The 22880-nt window shown below is 39.1% G+C and overlaps 1 protein-coding gene across 1 annotated transcript in view; it reads left to right on the top strand.

Moving 5' to 3' along the window:
- The window catches only part of FASN (fatty acid synthase), a 1281817-nt gene that overhangs the window by 857230 nt on the left and 401707 nt on the right, over positions 1 to 22880 (top strand). Inside the window, exon 29 of the mRNA XM_044068230.1 lies at positions 22607 to 22785. Coding sequence (XP_043924165.1) covers positions 22607 to 22785 — 179 coding nt within the window. The remainder of the gene's footprint in view (positions 1 to 22606; positions 22786 to 22880) is intronic.

Below are 22880 nucleotides of genomic sequence, written 5' to 3'. Positions count from 1 at the left end.
AATCTATGCAAACTGCAAAAGATTTCCTACAAGTGCAGCCACCCAGGTTCAGTAGGCACTGGCCTACTAAGAATTAGTCCTTTCCAGTACCCACCAGAGCCGCTCAGGTCAAACCCAGACACTCCAAAGGCTCCAGGTTTCAGTCACAGGGAACTTACAGAACAAAACAACGGGGTGCCTCCACCTCCAAATCTGGAAGTAGCAAGGCCCCCCCCTATGGTAAACAGTCTCAATGACTTTCCTCTGCCATTTCCAAACACATCTTTTGGCAGCCGCTTTGGGGGGTGGGGGGGGGGGGACTAGCACTTCATGCCTAAAATTGGCATCTAATTACCCAGGACAAGTGGGTTTTAAATATAGTATCCCAGGGATACAGATTTCATTTCCACACTTTGCCAGTTCCAAATGGATGGCCAGATCTGCCTCCAAATCAGTGGGCAGAGGCCCAGAAACAAGTTATGTCCCTTATGGATATGGGGGCTATTCAGCCAGTACCAGAAAATGAAAAAGGACAAGGTTTTTACTCAAGACTTTTCCTGGTACCCAGAAAAGACAAATCATGGCGTCCAATTCTGGACTTATCCATTCTAAATACTTTCCTGGACATTCCAAAATTCAAGATGCTGACTCAACAACAGTTACTGCCTATGCTAGGCTTGGATGCCTGGTTGGTAACTCTAGACGTAAGAGGCTTACCTGCATATCCCAATCAGGGAATTTTGCAGAAGATACCTCCACTTCAAAGCAGGCTATTCGCATTTCCAGTTCTCTGCACTGCCCTTTGGCTTATCTACTGTTCCCAGGGTCTTAAAGTGCCTGGTACCAGTAATTGCATTTTGCAGACAAAGAAACATTCAAATTTATCCTTATCTGGACGATTGTCTAATTCAGGCAGAAAACAAGGACACTCTTCTACAACATCTGGCTTTTGTAAAAAAGCTTCTAACATACACCATAAACAAAAATAAATCACAGCTGATACCCTCTCAAAAAATTACATTCCTGGGTGCAAGCTTGAATACAACTGCCCAGATGGCTTACCTCACCAGACAAACAAATCCAATTGATGACTTACTTCAAACAAGTGGCCAGAAAAACCCAGTTATCTGCAAGACAAATTCTGCAGGCCTTGGGGTTCATGGCTTCCTGCATTCTTCTAATTCCATATGCAAGACTGCATATGAGGAAACTTAAATGGTACCTAAAAAGCTTATGGAGTTAACATGGTCACAGCCTGGAATCAATGATTCCTATCATTCCTTGCCTGCAGCAAGAGTTCCTATGGTGGGCCGAGGCCTGTCACAAAAACATGGGACTGTCTTTCATTCCACCCCCTGCCACCCAAACCCTGACTACAGACTCATCAGACTATGCTTGGGGGGCGCATCTGGCAGGGAGATGCATTCAGGGCGAATGGAGCCCAAATCAAATGCACCTGCATATCAACCAGAAAGAGATGCTAGCTGTACAGAAGGCTCTGACAGCTTTCAAGGACTTTCTTCAACCAGGACAACTACTGATAGACAGACAACACCACAGTCATGTGGTACATAAACAAGCAGGGGGGTACCCATTCCTACCCCCTTTGCAGACTAACCATGGCCTTGTGGAACACAGCCTTGTCTTGCCAAGTACATCTACAAACTCAATTCCTGCCAGGAAAGCAAAATACTCTGGCAGACAAACTAAGCAGAAATCTTATGGACCCGCATGAATGGAAACTGGATCCGCAAATCTTCAGCATGTTGACATGCAAATGGGGGAGCCCGGACAGTTTTGGGGTGAGGCAAACATATCTATCGGTTGGACAAATTCTGCACAAGGATCCATCACAAGAAAGCTTGGAAAGTGAATGCTCTATCCTTCAGCTGGAAAAACCTATCAGTCTATGCTTTTCCCCCCTCTGCCTTTGCTCTCCAGGGTATTACTAAGTCAGACAGGAAAAAACAAAAATGATTGATTGCTCCAGACTGGCCTTGCCAACACTGGTACCCGCTCCTACACAATGTCACACCTTCCTCCGTGGTACCTGCCTCAGACACCTTATCTACTGTCTCAGCAGAACTTTCAAATTCTGCACACCGCTACAAACTCTGAATATTGCAGCATGGCTAATCAACTAATTTCACCAGTTACATCTCTCAGCAAACCTGTGATGGATATCATTTTGGAGGCTAGAAGGCCTAGCACTAGAAAATCTTATGCTGATAAATGGAAAAGATTCTGTTCCTGGAATCAGACACAAGGAATAAGCACGGAAATGCCCAATATATCTCAGATTCTGCAATATTTAACTGAGATGCTTCACAAGGGCCTATCTTTCTCTTCCATAAAAATCCATGCCTCTGCCATTTCAGCTCATTACAACACAGAGCCTCCCCTCTTTTCTCATCCCCTGCTAAACCAGTATCTCAGAGGAGCCAAAAATTTAAGACCTCCCAGGAGAGCACCAACTTCTGCATGGGACCTCAATTTTGTGTTGCAAAAACTCACCCTGCAGGGCCTTATAGCTGCTCCTAATGCTGTATAATTCCATCCTCCCAACCATAGCTTTGGGATTCTACCCAAATGTAATGTCTTCAACAGTGAAACACGAAGAACATAGTACAGTTGTGTACACTTACCAAAAATGTAGATGTTCGAGTGTATTCACTGTTGCAGTCCTTGTTACCCACCCACCAGCCCCCTACTGTTCTCTGTTTATACCTCTACTTTCTGTTGCTATGCTCAAAAGCCTTTTTGTTGTATTTGCTTTTATTTGGGGGTATATTTTTTGTGTTCTAAATTACATGCATACATATATATATATATATATATATATATATATATATATATATATATATATATATATATTGCTCCCCCATTTGAGGGGCACCTGACATCTGGAGCAAGGAAAAACTGATGAAAATGGCATCTGCTGCATGTTTTATACCCCTGACTACCTGAAGTCATGGAAGTAGGGACAGCAACCGACGCAGGACCCAAGACTTTGTTATTCAGGCCGACTGAGGGCAACCTGCCAGCAGATTACCCAGATGTAATGACTGCAACAGTGAATACACTCTAACATCTACATTTATGGTAAGTGTACACAACTGTACTTTCCTTTCCCAGATTTGAAAGACAGCTTGCATGCTTTCATGTAACTAACTTTTAGCCTTACTGTGCTGTTTACTCTTAAATACACGAGCTAAGTTATGCACAGTTATATGTAATGCATTCAAATCCTGAAGCTGTTGGGGGTACCCTTCATTTGTTTTCACTGAACTGCTTTTCAGTATCCCTTTAAAACTGTATTACTTGTATGTTGTAGGCTTCGCTCTAAGCACAGTGTTCATACCACTTATTGTTTGCACCTACTGGCTTGTCTCCAACTAAAAGATGCTAATGAAAAACAATTTAGTAACTTTGCTGGTGTAAGAAAGAACCCTTGTAAATTTCACTTTGAACACTATCAAGGGGTATGACTAATTGCTTGTACTCGCAGGCCTTTGGTCTTCAACTTAGTGGTGCTAATAAGAAAAACAGCTAGTAACTTCGCAAATGCAAGGTAGAGCCATTTTCTTCATTTTTTCAAGCTTGTTTCCTCAAGACTTAGCTTTAGTTTAAGCTGTAGACATCTCTATTAAAATGGTAATTTTCTTTTAAGTGTACTGATCATATACATGTAGTTAAAACTGCCTCCCCTATCAACCCAAGATCACAACATAACTTTAACTTGATTCTTTCTAGCTGTTCATATCTTTAGTGTCAACCTTGTGTACATTCCAGCTAAGTACTTTGCTGTATAAGCTAGTGATACTGAAATTAGTCACTGATAGAATTCCCCCCCTTTCATTTAAAATACCTCTGGCTGCATACTATACACAATGGCTATACAATACACAATGCAGTTTGTCATGATTTAATTAACAAACTGCTTTACTTCAGTTTTTTCAATGTCTTTCTCCAAGTATTAATGAAATAAAGTGGGTCAAATTTCCAGTCTTTCAGCCACTTTTTCCTTGCAGGAGCACATTTCAAATGTATAAACTACATCTAATGAGCTGATTTACAGTTTTCTTTTATTTAATAATTTCACATTGTCATTCTTTTTGATCACCTGTTCCTCAACACTGATGTGTGTAGTTAAAGTTCAAGGTAAATATTCTTTTAGTTAGCTGATAGACTTTTTCTGTTGCTGAAGCATTTTCTTTTGTGATAGTGGAGGATGTTTCACTGGCAAATACTCTGTGGGCTTTGTATTGTCTGCAAATTGAGAAGCAGAGTCCCCCATCAATTTGCTGTCTCTCTATTGACTAAACTTTTCCCCCTTAGCATGTTCTGTATTCGCAGTTGTCTTTTCTTCCCGGAAAAAAATTCTGAAGACAGCTGGCTGTAGCAACTTGAATATCACATCTGCCTGCTGTCATGCTTTGATTGCCAGGAGAAGCTTGCTTCTCTTCTACCTGTTTCCTCTGACATCTTGCTATCCCTAGTTTAACACTTTTCAATTCTGCCACAGTTTGGTCAAGAACAACTTTTTTTGCTGGTTTGATTACATCTTTGCAAATGTAGGTTTTGCTTGCTTTCGCATGACCAGATTGAGCATACACAATGGGCCATCTGAGTTAACAAATCCTGCTGTGGAACTAATGTTTAGCTGCTTATTTGTACTGTCATAAAATAAATGGAAATTATGCCTTCCATTTTTCTGATATAGCAGAACTCATTTGTTTATTTTATTTTTTTGTGTGTGTGCTGTCTAATTCTATTGAAACATCTCTTGGAAGAGCATCATAGTCAACCAATTTCTCCCTCATTTCCACTTCTTATTTCTAGTTTTATTACCTTACTTAAGTAGCTATTTAAAACTTTTTCCAGTCTTTTGTCATTTCACTTTAATGTATTCCTCCAGTGTGTCACTTAAAAAAAAATTGTTTTTGATTTATTTTTCCTCTAGGTTACTGAAAAGCATTTCTTTTAGTAAAGCTGAAATATTAGCTGTTTTTTTTATTGAACAACTTTCCAGCCAGAGCCTTTTCTCTTGCTTTTCTAGTTGATTTATTTCCAAATTTCTTTTTATCTGGCATCCAGGCAGTGTATTTATTAACCAGTAACTGATTTTTACCGAAATTAATAAATGTTAGCAGTTTTAACATTTTCTTTTTTTAGTAGGAGAGCTGTATTCAGCCTATGACTCTGTGCAGCCATTGTGGAAGTCCTTGGCTAGGGTTGCAGAACCCCATCTATAATGCAATATCTAAAGAAAAGTGGTCTAACCTTTTCTGCAGCTGGTGATATTGGTGCATATATTTTATGCTGCATGCATCATTTTGCAGATGCCAGCTTCACAGGTTTGGCTGTTGCAGTAGCCATAAAGAGGCAAACTTTGAGGTTTTTACAGTATGCAGGTAAGGCATCATGCTGTTTCAATTCATGGGCAGGCATTATTTTGGAAGCTTGCACAAGAGCTTTTTTCTGACCTTTGGTTCTCTACCTATTTAAAATGCTTTGTTTAGTGGAAGATTCTTCAGAAGGGATTCTATGAAGCATTTTCCATTGAGTGAGTGGACGTTGCATTTTTATAGAGGGCAGCACTGAGAAACCAAACAGACCTTAGAGCAGGCTCCACCACTGGGTCTAAGATGGCTGCACATTGGCAGAAATTAAGCTGTTACTCAAGCTGTTTACTCAATGTGAAAACAAACTCTCAAGAGAGCCAGTAAACTAAATGTTTTGTTAAATTTCAGTAACTGGCTAGTAAGTTCACTGGCTGGATGCCAATGAAAAAGAAATTCAGACAATTTGAAAGAAAATCAACCACAAAAGACGAGGAAAAAACACTGGGAATAATTCTGCAGCTGTTCAGCAAAAAGCAATGTAAGCACCAGCTTTGGTGCAAGACATGAATTTTGCTAACCTAGACGAAAAAAAAAATAGTCAAATGTACTCAGATAATAAACACTGAATATATCAACTCAAATAAAAAAGGTTGTATAAAGTGGAAGAAGCTTTAAACAGATATTCAGATGAGGTGATAAAACTGCAAAAAACTGGAGGTCAAAATGAAGAAAAGGCTGGCTGAATGAGACTGCTCAAGAAAAGTTTAAAAAAAAGGAGGACAGAGCACGCAGGGAAAACCTGAAATTTTTTGCTGTAGCAAAGAAGCTAGAAGGAACAGACTATTAATTTTATGAAAGCAAAAATAAGCAACTGGACTGGTATTCTACATGAGGAGTTTTGAACTGAAAGGGCACATTGTGTTTTCTCCAAACCTGGCCATGAGAAAACAACCTAGACCTTTAATGGTAAAGCTGCAATCCTACCATCAGGAGGGTTGATTCTGACAAAACTGTGGCAGAAGGACCAAGTACTAAGTGAGGAAGTGTTTGTGGAAACTGATTTATCACTGTTTACCAGACAGAAGATGAGTTAATTTACATCACTAATCAGGGAAAGTTGAGAAGCAGGTGTGAGATTTAAACTGCTGTATCCAGCTATCTTCAGAATATTCTTTTCTGGAGGGGCAAAAACCTTTTTGATGCAGAACATGCTAGAGGAAATACAAAATTTGTCCAACAAAAAGTGAGCTGTGAAACAGAATATTCCACTTCTTGTTCTGGTAATAGACCACTGGGAGACTACCAGTGAAACCTCTTCTAGTGTTTCAACAGAAAATGCTTGAGACAAGAGTTGACTAAAAGAGATAGAGTATGTTGGAAAGGAAGCAGAGACTTTATTTTGGAGATGGAGATGAACGGGAATAAAACCAGGAACTCTGAAATAGACAAATGTGGGATTATAAAGCATTAATATTCAAACATGACAAAACAAAAAAAGAAATGGAAATATTAGACCTTTTTGACTGTTAAACTTGTATGGGACTCTAAAGCATATGCCCTACTTCGTACCATTAATGTTTGGAGGCCAAACATCAGAGAGGGGAAGGGGAAGAAGAGTTAACTGTAAGTAGCACACACTTTTAACAGTAATTGTATAGTACATGATGTCTCCATAGTATAAAGTAAAGTTTTCTCAGTTATTTTAAAGTGCAGTGGGGATACGAAAGTAAACGGGTGCCCCTGATTTTTTCCTTTTCTCTTTCTCCATGTTTAGTTTTGAGAAATGTAGGTACTGCAAAGCAAGAAAGCAAAAAGTCTGTTCAAGAGTATGATGCAATAAAAAATTGTGCTTTTTTTTTCTCGTTCTGGCATAGCTGAATGACTGTATTAAGGCTCTTGGCTTTATCTGGTAACCAGTTTTAAGAGAAAGCAAATAGAAAAGAACATTGAATGTAATCTCTTTTCTGTTAAGTAAATATTGTAGAAGCGACTCTGTATCTGGTTCTCATGTCTCCATGGAAGACTGATAAAGAGCAATAAAAACAGAATGCTTTCTTTTAATGGGTTTCTTTCAGTGTCTAGATTGTTTTCAGAACATTTTCACATTTTAGGAGAGCAATAAAGATGAGACAAAACCAGACTGTACTTGGAAGCACAGGCTGTACCATGCATCTTAGAGAGATTAACCTAAAAGGAAAGTTATCCATGCTAAGTTTGTGTGTGGATGTCAGTTTGGGATAATTCTTATTCGAAAGGTAAAACTTCAATATTTGAAGATGTACATATTTGTGTGACAATGGGTTTTTGGGGTGCTTTTTTTTTTTTTTTTTTTTTTTTTTTTTGAGGGCTTTCAATAAAACAAAGCTTTGTAAGATGTGGCATAGGCTCAAATGGATATAATAGGAAACTATATGAAAAGTCAATCTGCCAAACCTCAGTGTGTGCATATAACGCAAAAGCTGGAACTAAGTACTTAAAAAAAAAAAAATAACTTTTACAAATAAAAGGTGGAAATAACTTTTTAACATAATGAGCTTTTCAGTTTTATCTTTAAAGGTTAATGTTCTCACAGACGTATAGTGAACTATATTTATAAATGTCAAGTGCAAATAGCTAAACTACAGGAGAGACATTTGGAAAAAAATGAACGTGAATTTGAAGAAAGGTTTTCAGAATGGTTATTCAACAGATTACCAGGGACAAAGGAAAACAGGAGTACTTGCATTAATTGCAAAAAGAGTGCCAATTGTGATAGAAGAGGGTAAAAGGTAATGGTAGATGTGTAGTACTAAGGGGCCACTGGCAAGGGAGGATTACACTGGAATGTGTGTATATTTCATTTAAAATTGCTATAAGGGAGCTTAAGAAAATTCTGGGAGCAATCCGTTTTCAACAGGGGGTATTAGTTAGGATCTACTTGAAAACGTCTACTTACCAGGATGTCGACATTCGCAACAGCGGGACCACAACATTGAAATTTCAGAAAGACAAAATCTTGTTACATCACACGGTAACTCCAGGAAACTAACCACTGGACTACCAACAACTTAAATATGAAGGGAATCAACTGAAAACCACCAGCGTGTGGAGCTGTGCCTCCCATACCCTCGCTAACTAAATATACCAAATCCGAGATTGCACTACAGTGGAGAACATGGCAAAGGTCACCATGGTGGCCCAGTGGTTATTTTCCTAGAGTTAACTTGTGATGTTCCGGGTGTTCAGCTTTCTGAAGGTTCAACGTGGTCTTGCTGTTGTGAATGTCTATGTTCTGGTGAGTCAACATTTTCAAGGAGATCCATTATCTATAGGTGGGGAATAGAATTTGATTTGTAGCAGGGAAGATGTATCTGTATGGCCCAGAAGGGAAAATATAACAGAGATGTATTTTTGAAATTTTTGAATACATTTGGTAGGGAAGATGAGTTCAGTAGTAGGAGTTTAGTGAATTTTTCATATTCTCCAAGGTGCAAAAGCTGGGCTAGGCTAGACAGAACTTAGATTTCACAGGAACATGTACATTTAATTGAAAGTGTTGGTATGCACCCAATAAACATTTCAAATCCTGCACCAGTAGTAACAAAAATAAAAATGTGGGGTAATGAAATAAAAATGAGACACTGGCGCTTTCCCACCTATCTGTTGAAAAGAGGATGTTAAGGAACTGGTAGTGGAAATTTAGAAGTTATTAGAGAAGACAGAAATTTCTTCTGAAAACATAGCTAGGGAGTGGGATAAAATTAGAGTAGAGTTTAAAAGTAGGGTGGAAATGAGATAGTTAAGCAACAAGAAATATTTAGAAGGATTGACAAATGTTAAGGTATTGCAGAATAGGAGGAGTCTCACAGAACAAGAGGAGGAACAATTGCAGAGTGCTAAGCAGAAAAAGGATTACTTCGATAATGTACACGAGTTTAGAAAGATTGCTGTTAAGCAACTGTTTTTTTTTGATGATGCTAGAACAGACTTAGCGCAATGACTGGTGGAAAGCAAATTTTGGAGGTTGTGATGGGGAAGAAAGATGCAACTGTGAATGTATTTTCTGGGAGTGTAATTAGTTGGCAGACTTTAAAGATTACCTGCAGACTGCTCTGTCAGAAACTGGGTGAGCAAATTGGTGTAACCAAGAATTTTTTTTTGAGCTAGGATACAGAATCGGAATTGCCTAGACATAGGCCACGCGGAGTCTGGCAGTCAAAAAAAAAAAAAACATTTTCTAGAAAATGGAAGTCGGTCTAAACCAACTTACTAGAAGCAGTGAATATAGTAACAGAAATAAAGCTGGAATTGGGATCTTTAGAAAAGGGTAGGAGCAAATTACATAGGAACAAATGGGAGTTGGAAAAATACATGCAGAGGAGGAGCGAGGTTTAAAGGACGGCAGGATTTGAATGAGCTATGTAATGTTTGACTGACTTTGTAGCCTATGTTATGTATGTTTGTTACTACAATTGTCAGCATGGTTTGTGATGTATAATGTTTGCATCTAAAACTGTTAATATGGTTTTTCATTTGTAAAAATGTATGATTGGCTATGCAGTACGCGATAATTTAATAAAGAAGTTTGTTTTTTAAAAAAAAAGGCCCAGTCACAAATTTCAACAGACTCCTAATACTGTTGCACATTTCTGTACAGCACCAAATCGCCCCCCACCCTCATGAGAGATAATATTCCTAGTATGTAGAAAGATGGTTAAGTATATAGTAACAAGATGGCTGTCTTGGAAAAATCTTAAGACTGTTCCATAGGAGATAGTAAGTCAGCTCCTTCACTGGTCATTTCAGTGACACAGCACAAGTCAGAAGCTGCTGTTATTTCAGGGTTTACTAGCAGAACAAATAGTTCCACATATCCCTTTTCTGAAACAGGGGAAATGCACGAAGTTAAGGTTTTGTCATACTGCTGATAGAAGGCTAATAGTGACTTACTTTTGAATCTTCACCTTAGTGCCATATTTCTTAAGATGTTCAGAACAGTTGATTCTGCATATTCTGTGCCCAAGCAGCATCTTCAGGTCAGTGGGTTACATGTCTGCATACATTCAAACCATGTTCTTTCTTAGCCTTCACATGAGAGAGAGCATATGGATTCTATGAAGTGTGTGAAACTAAGCTGTGATTTTACTGGAAGATATTGGGGAGTCGAGCTTGTGGCCAGTGGTTTAAAATGTGATGTATGACATTAATTTGTCCCCCGTCATAGCTGATCCTCTCTGGGTTGTGTGTGAAGAGTACACTTTCAGAGCCTGATGTACACAGTCTTCAAATAGGACCAGAAATACTTGCCAAAAACATTATACCAGATCTTGACAATGTCAGCCATTCTATTGCTGGAGATTTTTTTTCAGACCTGCCATACCATAGTGATTCTGTGCAAAGGATGGGCAAATGAAGCACTCCGATGTACTGTGCAAATACCTATGTTTAAGGTGAGCTGGCCAGTTGACATTTCAGTGGGTTATCAGAGGTTTTTTTTTTTTTTGCAACACAGGATGAAGCTCTGTTAGGTGTTGTACTGATTCACACATAACTGGAGAATGGGTTCATTCTCTTCTCTTATTCAACAAGATAGTATGGTTTTGTATAGCAATCAATGCAAGGAAAGAGGAGAAAAATGCATTCTGAGACTTACTTGCACTATACTACTCAAGTCAAGCTTGGATTTCTCTGCCGATATCATGTTATCCTATTCAGATGGGCATCCTTTATCCCTTTTCAGATTCCTGTTATGTGTATGCTTAGATCTGTTTCTGATTTAGTGTTTTTTAACCAGCTCCTTGACCCAAAGATGAATACCAGATTGCATGCCACCTGAGAATAGTTTTTGGAACAGGCCTGGTTACTGGAGAAATTAGTAAGGGAGGAGTGGAGACATCAATACCTGCTCAACTGTCTCTAAGAGCAGGAGTGCTATATGCTGCACCAACAGTTAAATGAGCAGGCAGTTGCATCAGTCACATAAGGAAAATTGTTTGCTGGCCCGTAGAGCTCACTGTACTGCAACCAGTGGAATGTGGGTGATCAGGGTGTTTAGTAATAGTTGTTCATAGGTAGGTACTAGGCTATCGGCCCAAGGGCCTATGTAAGCCTAGCCAACAAGGTTCCCTGGCTTACGCCACCCAAGAAAGTTATTTGTACCTTTATTATCCAGGTGTGGTAGGTTGGTAGTATCTGCTGGCCTTCAGATGAAAGGCTAGAGCTAGGGGAGCAAGTTTCCACAGCATTCCCACAGGAAGACTCCATAATTCCAGCCTCTTATCTCTCCTCCTAGTAGCATCTTATGATGTCCCCATGCTGACGTTTCGTAAGTTAAACTGTGCAGGCTGAAAAGGGAGGAAAGGGTGACATAGCAACTGGATGGGTTATTGAAGATTTTTACTAGGGTTTGTGGAGAACGCATACTTCATGGAGGATATTTTGTCTCCTACCATTATTGGGAGCTATGGCTGATTTTCTTGATGGCCTTTTTGGCTGAAAGCTTAAGTACCTGTGAAGTAGTATTAAGCTGCAGTTAGAACTTGAACAGGAGTTAAAGAAAGATGTAGAAAAGATGCATATTTTCAAGTAATATGTAGCATATCTTGAATTCAAGTAAGAAAGCCTACCTCCTCAGTGGAAATATTTTTGTCTTCAAAGACCAACACTGTCATTTATCATGGGGCCTCATGAAATAAGCATTGCTAAAAGTTACCACACTGTATTAGATGCTGTGATAAATATGCTCAATTAATTTTTTTTTGGTTAGTGGTCTTATTTTCCTACAGCAAAGAGCTTGACAGTGGCGTAAGTTACTCAGAGAAATGCTCACTGCATCAATAGCTTGAGAGATATGTAGCAATTTGTATGCCCTCCCACTGTCTTTCAATCATGTACAGTATTTTCTCACTATCTGCTGGCTGTGAACATACCTTCCTATACCCCACGGCTGTACATAATACTGTCCTGCCCATCCCTTTCTGTGCTCTATATCCTTCCACTATTTCATTTGCATAATGTAGTTTCTTAATACCCTTGCTGTGCATAGTACCCTTCTGCCATCTCTTGTTTCTGCACAATGCCCATCCCATTCAGTGGCTGTGCATATTTTCCCACCATCCTCATGCTCATAATTTCTGTTGCTTTGTAGTACATAATGTCCTGTCAAAGCCTCATGCAGTTATTTCACTGCTGAAATTGCACTTAACTGAACAGGAAGTCCATTGTACTTGGTGATTTTGAGTAATTACTTTCTTTGGAAGAACAGGGAGGCATGGGGTGATTTATGTTTTATATACTCTGGTTTGAACAGTTAGTGTTAAGGCTACTTACTGCAGTCAGACTGAAGAGTAGGATTATTGATGCTATTCCATTACCCAGTGAGTGTAGTGATCTTTAAGGAGATCTTAGCCTCATTTTCTCTGTTGGAGTTACTGCCTACAGAATAACAGAGCTTGTTTGTGGGTGTGTTGATGGATATGGGGAGGGTTGATCAGGCTGGTTTGGGCACCCCTGCTATGACAGTGCTGCCCATGCCACATGTTGCTGCAGTAGGATGGAACTTGACATCTTAAGAGCATGCACAAGTCTTATTTGCTTGCCTCTCCTGCTCCCAAAAGTCAGCTTTATGGCACATTTCCTCATTTCTGCCAGTGATCTCTGTACACTGTGCACTAAGAACCTGCTTTATTTTTCAGGAATGGAGTGGAGAGTAATGGACTGCTTTTCACCCATACACAGATAACCCAGCTTATGTAGAAATCCGTTCTTAAAAGCTAGGCTGCCAGCTTCACAGCCAGAAGTCTCCAAGTACTATGTCCGCTCTGGTCTACAGGGATGAAGTCCAGATTGTGACCCAAAATAACCAGAGTTTAATGGTTCGAGCACTGCAAGAAATGACTAGTGGCAGAGGGAGAACAGAGGAAATTGTGATTGGAGGTTGCTCACATATCTCCATGGGGAGATTAGAGGACACATGTCCAGAGTGCAGATTTAGTCTTTATTCCAGGATGAAGATTCTGAAGCATAGGTGGAAACTTACTTCCATTACTTTAGTCTGTTTTCTCAATACCAAAATTTTGAAGTAATAGATGAGTAAATTTGTGAATAAATTGAATCTTTTTTCCTTCTGCTGAGAAACTGGAGATTCTTAAATGAATTGCTCATAAATTAAATGGTATATTGTGGTGTAGCAGTTAGTGTTGTCGCATCACAGCAGGAGGTTCTCCCATTCGATTCTCAGCTGGGGTGCCTTCTGTGTGGAGTCTGCATGTCCTCCCTGCATTTGTGTGGGTTTTCTCAGGGTACTCCAGTTCCCACCACATTCCAAAGACATGCAGTAGGTGGATTGGGCACTCTAAATTGTCCCTAGTGTGTGTGTGTGTGTGTGTGTGTGTGTGTGTGTGTGTGTGTGTGTGTGTGTGTGTGTGTGTGTGTGTGTGTGTGTGTGTGTGTGTGTGTGTGTGATGCTCTCTGAGGAGGATTAGGCCTCGGGCTAGCAACCCGACTCTGTAAAACCCATACCTGCTATGGAAATGAGTGCCGAAGGGCGCTCGTTGCCTAATGTGCTGTTTGCATGGGAGTGAATCCAGGATTGTTAAAATAAAGGAATCTGCCTTCAGGGGTGGAGTTAGGATTGCTAGAAGTGACACCAGTCATGGAAGTGGCGATATGCATTTGCTGATGCTAATTCTGCAGTACCCCTATGGGTCATAGTGGACTTGCTTAAGGGAAAGCAGAAGGACCAAGCTGGAAAACTCTTGATCCCTTGCATATTAATTCTCTGTCCTGTAACCCCCTTTGCCATGAAGGATTGACTGACTAAGGGTTGAGGGTTTATGCTGAATCCCACATTTGAACTGTAATTTCACACCATACACTAAGCTCTTTCCAGTATGATTTGTCAGGCTAGTTTCTAATAGGTTCTTCTAAAACTCTAATTTTAGCAGATAGAAATGGCATTTTGTGTTAACTGGTTAAATCCTTCTGGAAAAAGATCTCGTCACAGGGCACCATTGGTGAGAAAAGTCTCTCCACCCCTGAAATTATAGTTATAAGTTCGAAATATTTCAGGTTGTGTTATACATATGTACAGATGGTAACAGGAACGTGTGATGTGGTTAACAGCATATAGGTATAATGAAACAGATCAGTAAATGACAGACTTTATTTCCTTGGCTAATCAGGTCAGTGGATTGGTCCAGAGCTGGTCTAATTCTTTGCCATAATCGTGGCTATGGTTGCCAGACAACCCGATTTTGTGAGACAGTCCCGAGTTCATCAGACAAATGTCCTACATTGCGCTCTGAAAATCCCGATTGAACAAAAAAGTCTCTGACTCAGTGTTTGAATCGTGTGTTCATGATAACTCACCTGAGGTCCTCAGTTTGTACTTTGTTTCCATTTCTAGTAAGATGCCAATTTAGTTTCTTGAGCTCCTTTAAGGCGTCCTTCACCAATACCCCATTCAATGGTTCGGTTTTGTTCGGACCACAGGTGAAAGGATACCCTTACCAGGTGTGAGCAGGAAGGCAAGACTCTCTCTGCCGTGGGAGTCTGTTTTTCTACTCCTTCTAGACCAAACCCCAAGGAGTCGTGCCTGACACACGTGGCGAGTTTCCCTCCAGGGGCAGAGGAGGGAACAATGCCGCCTGAGGGGTAAAAACACATGAACGCTTTGTATCAGAATTGCGTTTTCGTCTAAGCAAACCAACTTCATCAGATACTCTCCTTAAAATAAACAGTCCTTTTATAAATTATTCAAAAACATCTAATCCAATCAAAAAACAGTTAATTAAAAAGTCATTATTCTATTCCTATTTACATTCAGCAATGCATACTTTGAAAATTTTGTGCTCTTTCCATTCAGTAAATAACATCAATACCAACAATTAAAAACATTTTAAAACATTTGATTTAAAATGTGATAAATATATAAAACCTATAAATTAATTTATACAAAAATCCATTTTTAATGTTTAAAAATTACTTTAGAAAAAAAAAACATTTGTGTTATATGCCCTGCCATCTGCTGGTGAAAATAAAAATTACATCTATTTATCGTTACAAAATCCCTGCTTTCAGTTTTAAAAGGGGCACAATAGAAATAAATTCATTTAACCCTGGGAAATTTGTTGAATCAAGGGATATCTGCCACCATAGTTCCCTGGCCTCTAATTTTTCTTCCCATAATCCACCCCTTAGGTCCTTTTTGACCTGCTCTAAAACCATAAAGTGAAATTTAGCATCCTTACAAACCAGTGTATGTTTATACAAGGCATTAGTGTCCTTTTGTGTAGCTATTTCATATTTATGTTCATATATTCTCTTTTTCAACACCCTTTCAGTTTTTCCTACATAAAAAGCATTACATTCTGAACATAAACTAATGTATACCACCCCCTTGGTTTCACAATTATAGTGGTCTGTACTTTTTATCCATTTTTCTCTACTTTCCAAATAAACTTTTTCTTTATCCACTATATTGTTACAGTGTGCACAACGTCCACATTTGTAAGTGCCCTTCCTAACCTGATTATTCCTTGGAAGACCTTTATTCTCCAACATGTTTTTAAATGATCAGGAATTTTTATACACAACCTTAACATTTCTGTTTATTTTTTTCTGGTCCAAATCTGTAAAATTAATAAATTTTGACCATTCTCTTTCAACAATTTTTCTTGTAACTTTAGTGTTGAAGGCATTATATTCAACAACCAAGGCATGTGTAAAATCATTTTCTTGTATTATGGGGGTAAAATTACCACAAGAACTTTCATCTATATTATTATTATTTAAAATAGGTCTCAATCTGGTTTCTCTACCCATATAAACTTCATCTTGTATTCCTCCAATAAATTCCTGGGGATATCCTCTTTCTAAAAACATTTTGTTTAACAATTTACATTCATCTTTGAAGTCGTCCTCAGAGGTAGTCATACGGCTTCCTCGGATGTATTGCCCTTTCACAATATTCTTTTTACACCAATAGGTATGGGCACTTTGAAAATGAAGAAATGAATTACAAAAAGTGGGTTTTCTAAATATTTTTTGATACAAACCTATCTTCCTTCTTATATATTTCCAAATCCAAAAATTGGAGTTTTTCAGTAGAAACATGAAAAGTAAATCTTAAATTCGTAGTTTCTTCCAAATATAGCTTAAATTCCTCTAATTGTTTTGCCCCCCCTGACCATAGAATGACTGTCATCCAGAAATCTACGATACAATTTCCAATAACAACAAAACCTGGATTCCAGAATATATAACTCCTCCCATTTGGCCAACACTAAATTTGCATAAGTGGGGGCACATGTGGCCCCCATAGCTACCCCTTTGATCTGTTTATAAAATTCCCCACAAAAATTCAAAATTATTTTTAAGGACCAAATCCATTAATGCCCCACATATAGTTTTGTCATTGTGACTTAGTGTATCATCTTGAAATAAAATGTCCTCAAACATTTCCATTCCTTCTTTATGAGGAATACTTGAAAATAAGTCAACAATATATATGGTCACAAATACCAGATTATCACATAAACCATCTTTATTTAGTATATCAAGTAGGTCCCAGGAATCTTTTAAAATTGTTTCTTTATTATCCCACACATTTTTTAATTTGTTATCAACAAATTTGGCCAAACTATGGGTTTTTGATCCATTAGCAGAAACTATGGGTCTTAATTGGGGGTCATTTTCATTTTTATGGATCTTTGGAATTCCGAAAATGGAAGGAATTCTTGGTTTGTCTACTTAGAAAATTAAAGTTTTTTTTGTCAAATAAGCCTTCAAGTAACATGTCTTTTAAACAGATATCTATTTTATTTTACTCAATATTAATTTTGTTGATGGAAACATTAGTATACCCTTCTTCATTAAATAAAATTTCATTCATTTTTCCTTCATAAATAATGTTATCCATAATAACTATCCCCCCCCCCCCTTATCAGGTTTGATAATCCGGACCATGTGATTGTCCCTCAAAGTTTGTAGAACGTTATTTTCCCCTTGCTTAGGTTTTGTTGAAACCCAAACTTGTCATATCTATTTCTTAGTTCCTTCTCCATAGTTTTTTCCAAATTAATAAGTTGTGGATGAAGGGGAGAATTGTATATACCCCTTCTTTTAAGTTCCTGATTCCCTGTGTCTCCTTCAGTAATAAAATAAATAAATTAATTTTTTAAAAAAAATTTTTAAATCTATAATAGACTGACTGAGGAGGATCTTTTTTTGTAGGGTATAAATTTAAATCCCTTTTCAAGTAGGCTAAAATGTTCTTTCTCTATACAAATACCACTAAAATTATAAATACTGAAATAATGAAAGGTGTGCTTAACACCTTCCACCATATGGTCTAACCAAAAAGTATCATTGCTGAATGTTTTATCACTGGGGGTCTTGATGGTGTTACCACCAGGTCTAGTATTTCCCCCTCCCCCTTCTCCCCCCTCTCCAAGAAAAATTTATTTCCTGATACCCTGTCTTATTTAATAATCTTTCTGATCTACGAAGAGGGGGAAATTCCTCATCGTTATAACCATTTTCTTGTATGCTGTTACCTTCTTGTAAATTGTCCTCTATTTCCCTATCAACATTATTTCCATAAAGGTTTCTAAGAAAGAAAGGGGCTTGGGGTTTGGGATATGCAATGCCCTTTTTATATTCTTCTGTATCCCTTTCTAACTTTTTAAATTTTCTTTGGATGGTTTCCTTACATTTTACATCAATTTCCCCCCTAATTTTAAAATACTTGTCCTTTTCATCTTGAATAGTAAAAATTAAATCTTCCTTTATGCACTGATCTAATTCATTAATTTCCTTCTGTAGGACAACCTGAGTCCTACTATTTTCTTTAATTATCAGTCTCAACATATCTATACCACATCTGTTGAACAATTCAATTAATTCTTTATGAAAAACAGTTCCTTCCAATACATTATTTGTTGTTTTAAACACCCTCAGACCTTTTGGAACAATACCCCTATTAACACACTCGTTAAGGTATTCGTTTTCAATTTCTAATGTCTTAAATTTAAGCATAAGCTTATGCAAATTGTCCAATTTGACTCTGAGTCAGCCACAACAGGTGGTCCATTAAAAGCGGTTTGCTTGAAGGAATATTTTTGTAACAGCCAGTCTTTAGTTTCTTTAAAACACAAGTCTCTTTCATTACTATTAATAACAGTACCTGAAGCTCTTTTGCTGGAAAAAACATTTTTTTTGCCCTGCTGGTATAGATTTTCGCGTTTCACCATTAGTCCCACTACCATTTGCATCTTCACGAAGTATTTCGGGCGTATTGACAGCATCAAATGACCCCTCACCTTCGTTAGACTGATCTTTCGATCCATTTGTATTTTTTCGTTGTTCACGATGAATGCCTGGTCCCCTTATAACCTCCTGAACGTCCGCATTGTGAACACGAGTTTGGTTATACAACCCAACTAAGGATTGAGTCAAAGTTGTCAGCAGGTCTACCAGCTCGGTTAGCTGTCCAATAAGTTTTCTGGATTGTCCAATGTCATCCAACCCTTTTCCTTCTGAAGGGTCCGACCTCTCCATGCCTCCAAATCCGTGTACAAAGAGCCACAAACAAAAACTGGAATTATTTGGCTATCAAACCAAGAAAGAAGAAAGTTGCCAAATATTACTGGAGCCACGAATGTCGGAACCAATATTTTATTAAGCGCATACAAAAACCGCTAAAAACACATCAACGCTTTGTATCAGAATTGCGTTTTCGTCTAAGCAAACCAACTTCATCAGATACTTTCCTTAAAATAAACAGTCCTTTTATAAATTATTCAAAAACATCTAATCCAATCAAAAACCAGTTAATTAAAAAGTCATTATTCTATTCCTATTTACATTCAGCAATGCATACTTTGAAAATGTTGTGCTCTTTCCATTCAATAAATAACATCAATACCAACAATTAACATTTTAAAACATTTGATTTAAAATGTGATAAATATATAAAACATATAAATTAATTTATACAAAAATCCATTTTTAATGTTTAAAAATTACTTTAGAAAAAAAAACATTTGTTATATGCCGTGCCATCTGCTGGTGAAAATAAAAATTACATCTATTTATCTTACAAAATCCCTTCTTTCAGTTTTAAAAGGGGCACAACGGATGCCTCCCTGATCGGGTGGGGGGGCATTTTCAGGGCAGGACTGTCCAGGGTACTTGGCAACCCCTAGAGTACCATCTGCACATAAACGTCTTGGAGATGAGAGCGGTACTTTTAGTGTTGCAAGCTCTTCCGGACTCTCTACCTACCGGGACTATTGCAGTTCAGACGGACAATATGTCGGTAGTGTGGTACATCAACAAGCAGGGCGGAACCAGGTCCTGTCCCTTATGTTGAGAAGCACTCAGACTCTGGCAGTGGGCGATCTCCTCTCAACGGTTTCTAATAGCAACGCACATCCCCGGGAAGTCCAACATCATAGCGGACAGGCTAAGCAGAGCAGTCCTTATGTCTCACGAGTGGTCTCTCAATCAGTAGCGGACAAAATTTTCTGCAGATGGGGTCAACCTTGCTGCGACCTTTTTGCAACCCCTCTCAACAGCAAGTGCAGCGACTTCTTCACTCTCTTCCCCCTCCCAGGCCATTCCCCCAGAGACGCTCTAGTTCACGACTGGCCCCGGGGTCTGCTCTATGCATTCCCTCCTTTTCCCTTAATTCCAAAACTGATTCAGAAAGTGACCACTTTGGGATCCAGGATGATCCTCATGGCTCCTTACTGGCCTCAACAAATTTGGTTCCCATTTCTGCATCGTCATCTGCTGGAGCAGCCCTGGAATCTGGACCCAGTGCCAGACCTCTTGATCCATCAGTCGGGCGGGCTGCACCAATCCCTTCACTCTCTCAACCTCACAGCTTGGTTGCTCCACTTCCAACCTTAGCCAGGCTTCCACATGTTTCTCAGCCAGTGCGCAAAATCATACTTTCTTCGCACAAACCTTCTACTAGAAAGACTTATGCTAGTAAGTGGAAATGTTTTTCTTTCTGGGCAGAGGCTAGAAAGATAGACCCCTTTACAGTCCCTGTCCATAATGTTTTAGATTTTTTGGCTGAACTTTTTTGAGCAGGTTCCTCAGCTGCCACCATTACGGTCCAATTGGCTGCTATCGTAAATTTTCACATTAGCCTATCAGAGTCCAGTATCATGTCCCACAAACTTTGTAAGGCCTTTCTTAAAGGGACTATTTTACTTAGACCCCCGGTTAAAGATCTCCCCCTCCGTGGGATTTGAACTTGATATTAACTTCATTGATTCTCCCTCCTTTTGAACCTGCAGCTTCTTGTTCCTTAAAGTTACTCTCTTGGAAGACTCTCTTCTTAGTAGCCATCACCTCGACCAGAAGAGTATCCGAACTTCAAGCCCTTTGTGTTCGTCCTCCATATCTTATTTTTCACAAAGATAGAGTTTCACTCAGGACTAATCCTTCCTTTTTACCCAAAATACCCTCAGAGACAAATCTCAATCAGGCTATTGATCTTCTTGTCTTTTTCCCTAATTATTCAAACAGAGCTGAACAAAATTTACACTATTTGGACGTTCACAGGCAGTTACGTTTTTATTTGGATAGGACCAAACAGTCAAGAAAATCAGATCAACTCTTCCTGTCCTATGCTGAGGGGAAGCAGGGCCTGCCAGTTTCTAAAGTAAGCTTGTCCAGGTGGCTGGCCTCTATTATTACCTTGATCTACCAACTGAGACAAAGAACTTTCTTCAAAACCAAAAGCTCATTCCACCAGAGCATTGGCTACGTCGGTAGCTTTTCAGGATAGACTTCCAATGGAATCTATTTGTGCTGCAGCAACATGGGCCACTCCTCATACCTTCATTTTGCATTACAAATTGGATATGGCCTCCAGGAGTCGAGCTGATTTTGGTTCCACTGTGCTCAAGAGTCTGTTTCGATGAGCCACCCATGGCTAAGGTGCTAGGGACGCTGTCCCATCCAGCAAGAATGAAGGCGAGATAGACAACTTAACATTAAGAAGTTATGTACCTACCATAACGTTCCCTGTTAGTTGTCTTCATCTCGCCTTCTTTCTTGCATCCCACCCTCCATCCCCCTAGCCTGGTTAGGACCGAGAAGAATTCCTTTTTGAGGCCTTCTTCCTACGGTTGACCTTGTTTTTAGGTTGCATCATCCTCTGTTTGTAGCACTGTAGGTAAACCTTTGGTGGGAACTAGTGTGTTTTTTCCATGGTGTTAGCTCTTCCAAACGAGATCTGGATATCTGACACCTAGCATTGTGGGGTAAGGGGAGGCCTCGAGCCGGTAAATAGCTCTCGAGCTGTAGTAAAAGGCCGAGTCGGAGCCGAGGATTGGTTCCGCACCCATCCAGCAAGAAAGAAGGCGAGATGAAGACAACTAACATGGAATGTTATGGTAGGTACATAACTTTTTATTTCTGTGGTACAGGGCTGATGCCAGGCTGATAAACTATTTAAAATGCTGTGTATTTTTCCTCTCTCTCATTTCCTACTAGTGACAGTTTGCGAAATAAACTGACCTTTTTGGGAAGGACATTTCCTCCACAAAGAGGTTGGTCCCCAGTGGCAAAGATGTGGTGATGAAAGCTATTCTGATAGGGAAGTAGAGAGAATTTTGTCTGTAGGGTTAACTTTAAATGAGTCAAGAGTTAGGATGCTGTGCATTTCTGAATAATACTATTTTAGCAATGTGCTATTAATTTAATGGGCATGACTTTTGGTGATAAGAACTTCTTTGTGTGGCTGTCCCGATCTGTGATTTTGGAAATATGGCAACCCTAATTGTGGCAAATACAGGATGGTAATTCAGAAGGAAGCCATTAAGCATGCTGTGAAACATGTTAACATAAAATATTCTGACTTGAGTTCAGCATGTTCAGTGATTTATTTTGAAAACAGTAGTACTCCAGCAAGTAAGTTAAGAATTTAAGCTACCACCTAGTAGCAGTCAAGTCGTTCATGGCTCAAAGGCAGCAGAAAATAATGTAATAAGGAAATGGACATTACTGGGAGTGCCTTTCCTGAGTTTGTTCACTAATGGTTGAAGTTTTTCTTCCACAATGACAGAAGGCTCTGGATAGGAGTTAACAGGATGGTGTCCCTCAGTATTTAGGGCATCATGGGTGAAGGCATTCGGGAGATTGTAAGAAAATTAAGTATGTTTTTCCAGCAGGTAATAGCACATTGAGGGTATCAGGACAGGTGCAGTTTAACTGCAGATTAGCATGTAAATAATGTCTACTCAAGCATGAAGTTTCATATTCAGATTTGTTTTCCCTTACAGGACCTTGCAAGAAGCTGCATCTGTGCCAGTTGTCTATGCCACTGCCTATTATGCTTTAATTGTCCGAGGACGTATGAAGAAAGGTGAGAGTGTGCTTATACACTCTGGTTCAGGAGGAGTAGGTCAAGCTGCCATCACCATTGCACTCAGCATGGGTTGTCGTGTCTTCACTACTGTAGGTAAGAGTTACTTGTCCCAGCATGGGTGAAGGTATACTGTAGTGCAACCTGCTTATCACCACTTGTCTGCATGGCCAGCTGCATTTTTCATCACT

Source organism: Protopterus annectens, chromosome 4.part0 (assembly GCF_019279795.1).
Source record: "Protopterus annectens isolate FY-2018-M chromosome 4.part0, PAN1.0, whole genome shotgun sequence".
Taxonomy (NCBI): Eukaryota; Metazoa; Chordata; order Ceratodontiformes; family Protopteridae; genus Protopterus; species Protopterus annectens.
Note: the sequence above shows the minus strand (reverse complement) of the source record. Positions and strands in the feature narration are given on the sequence as shown.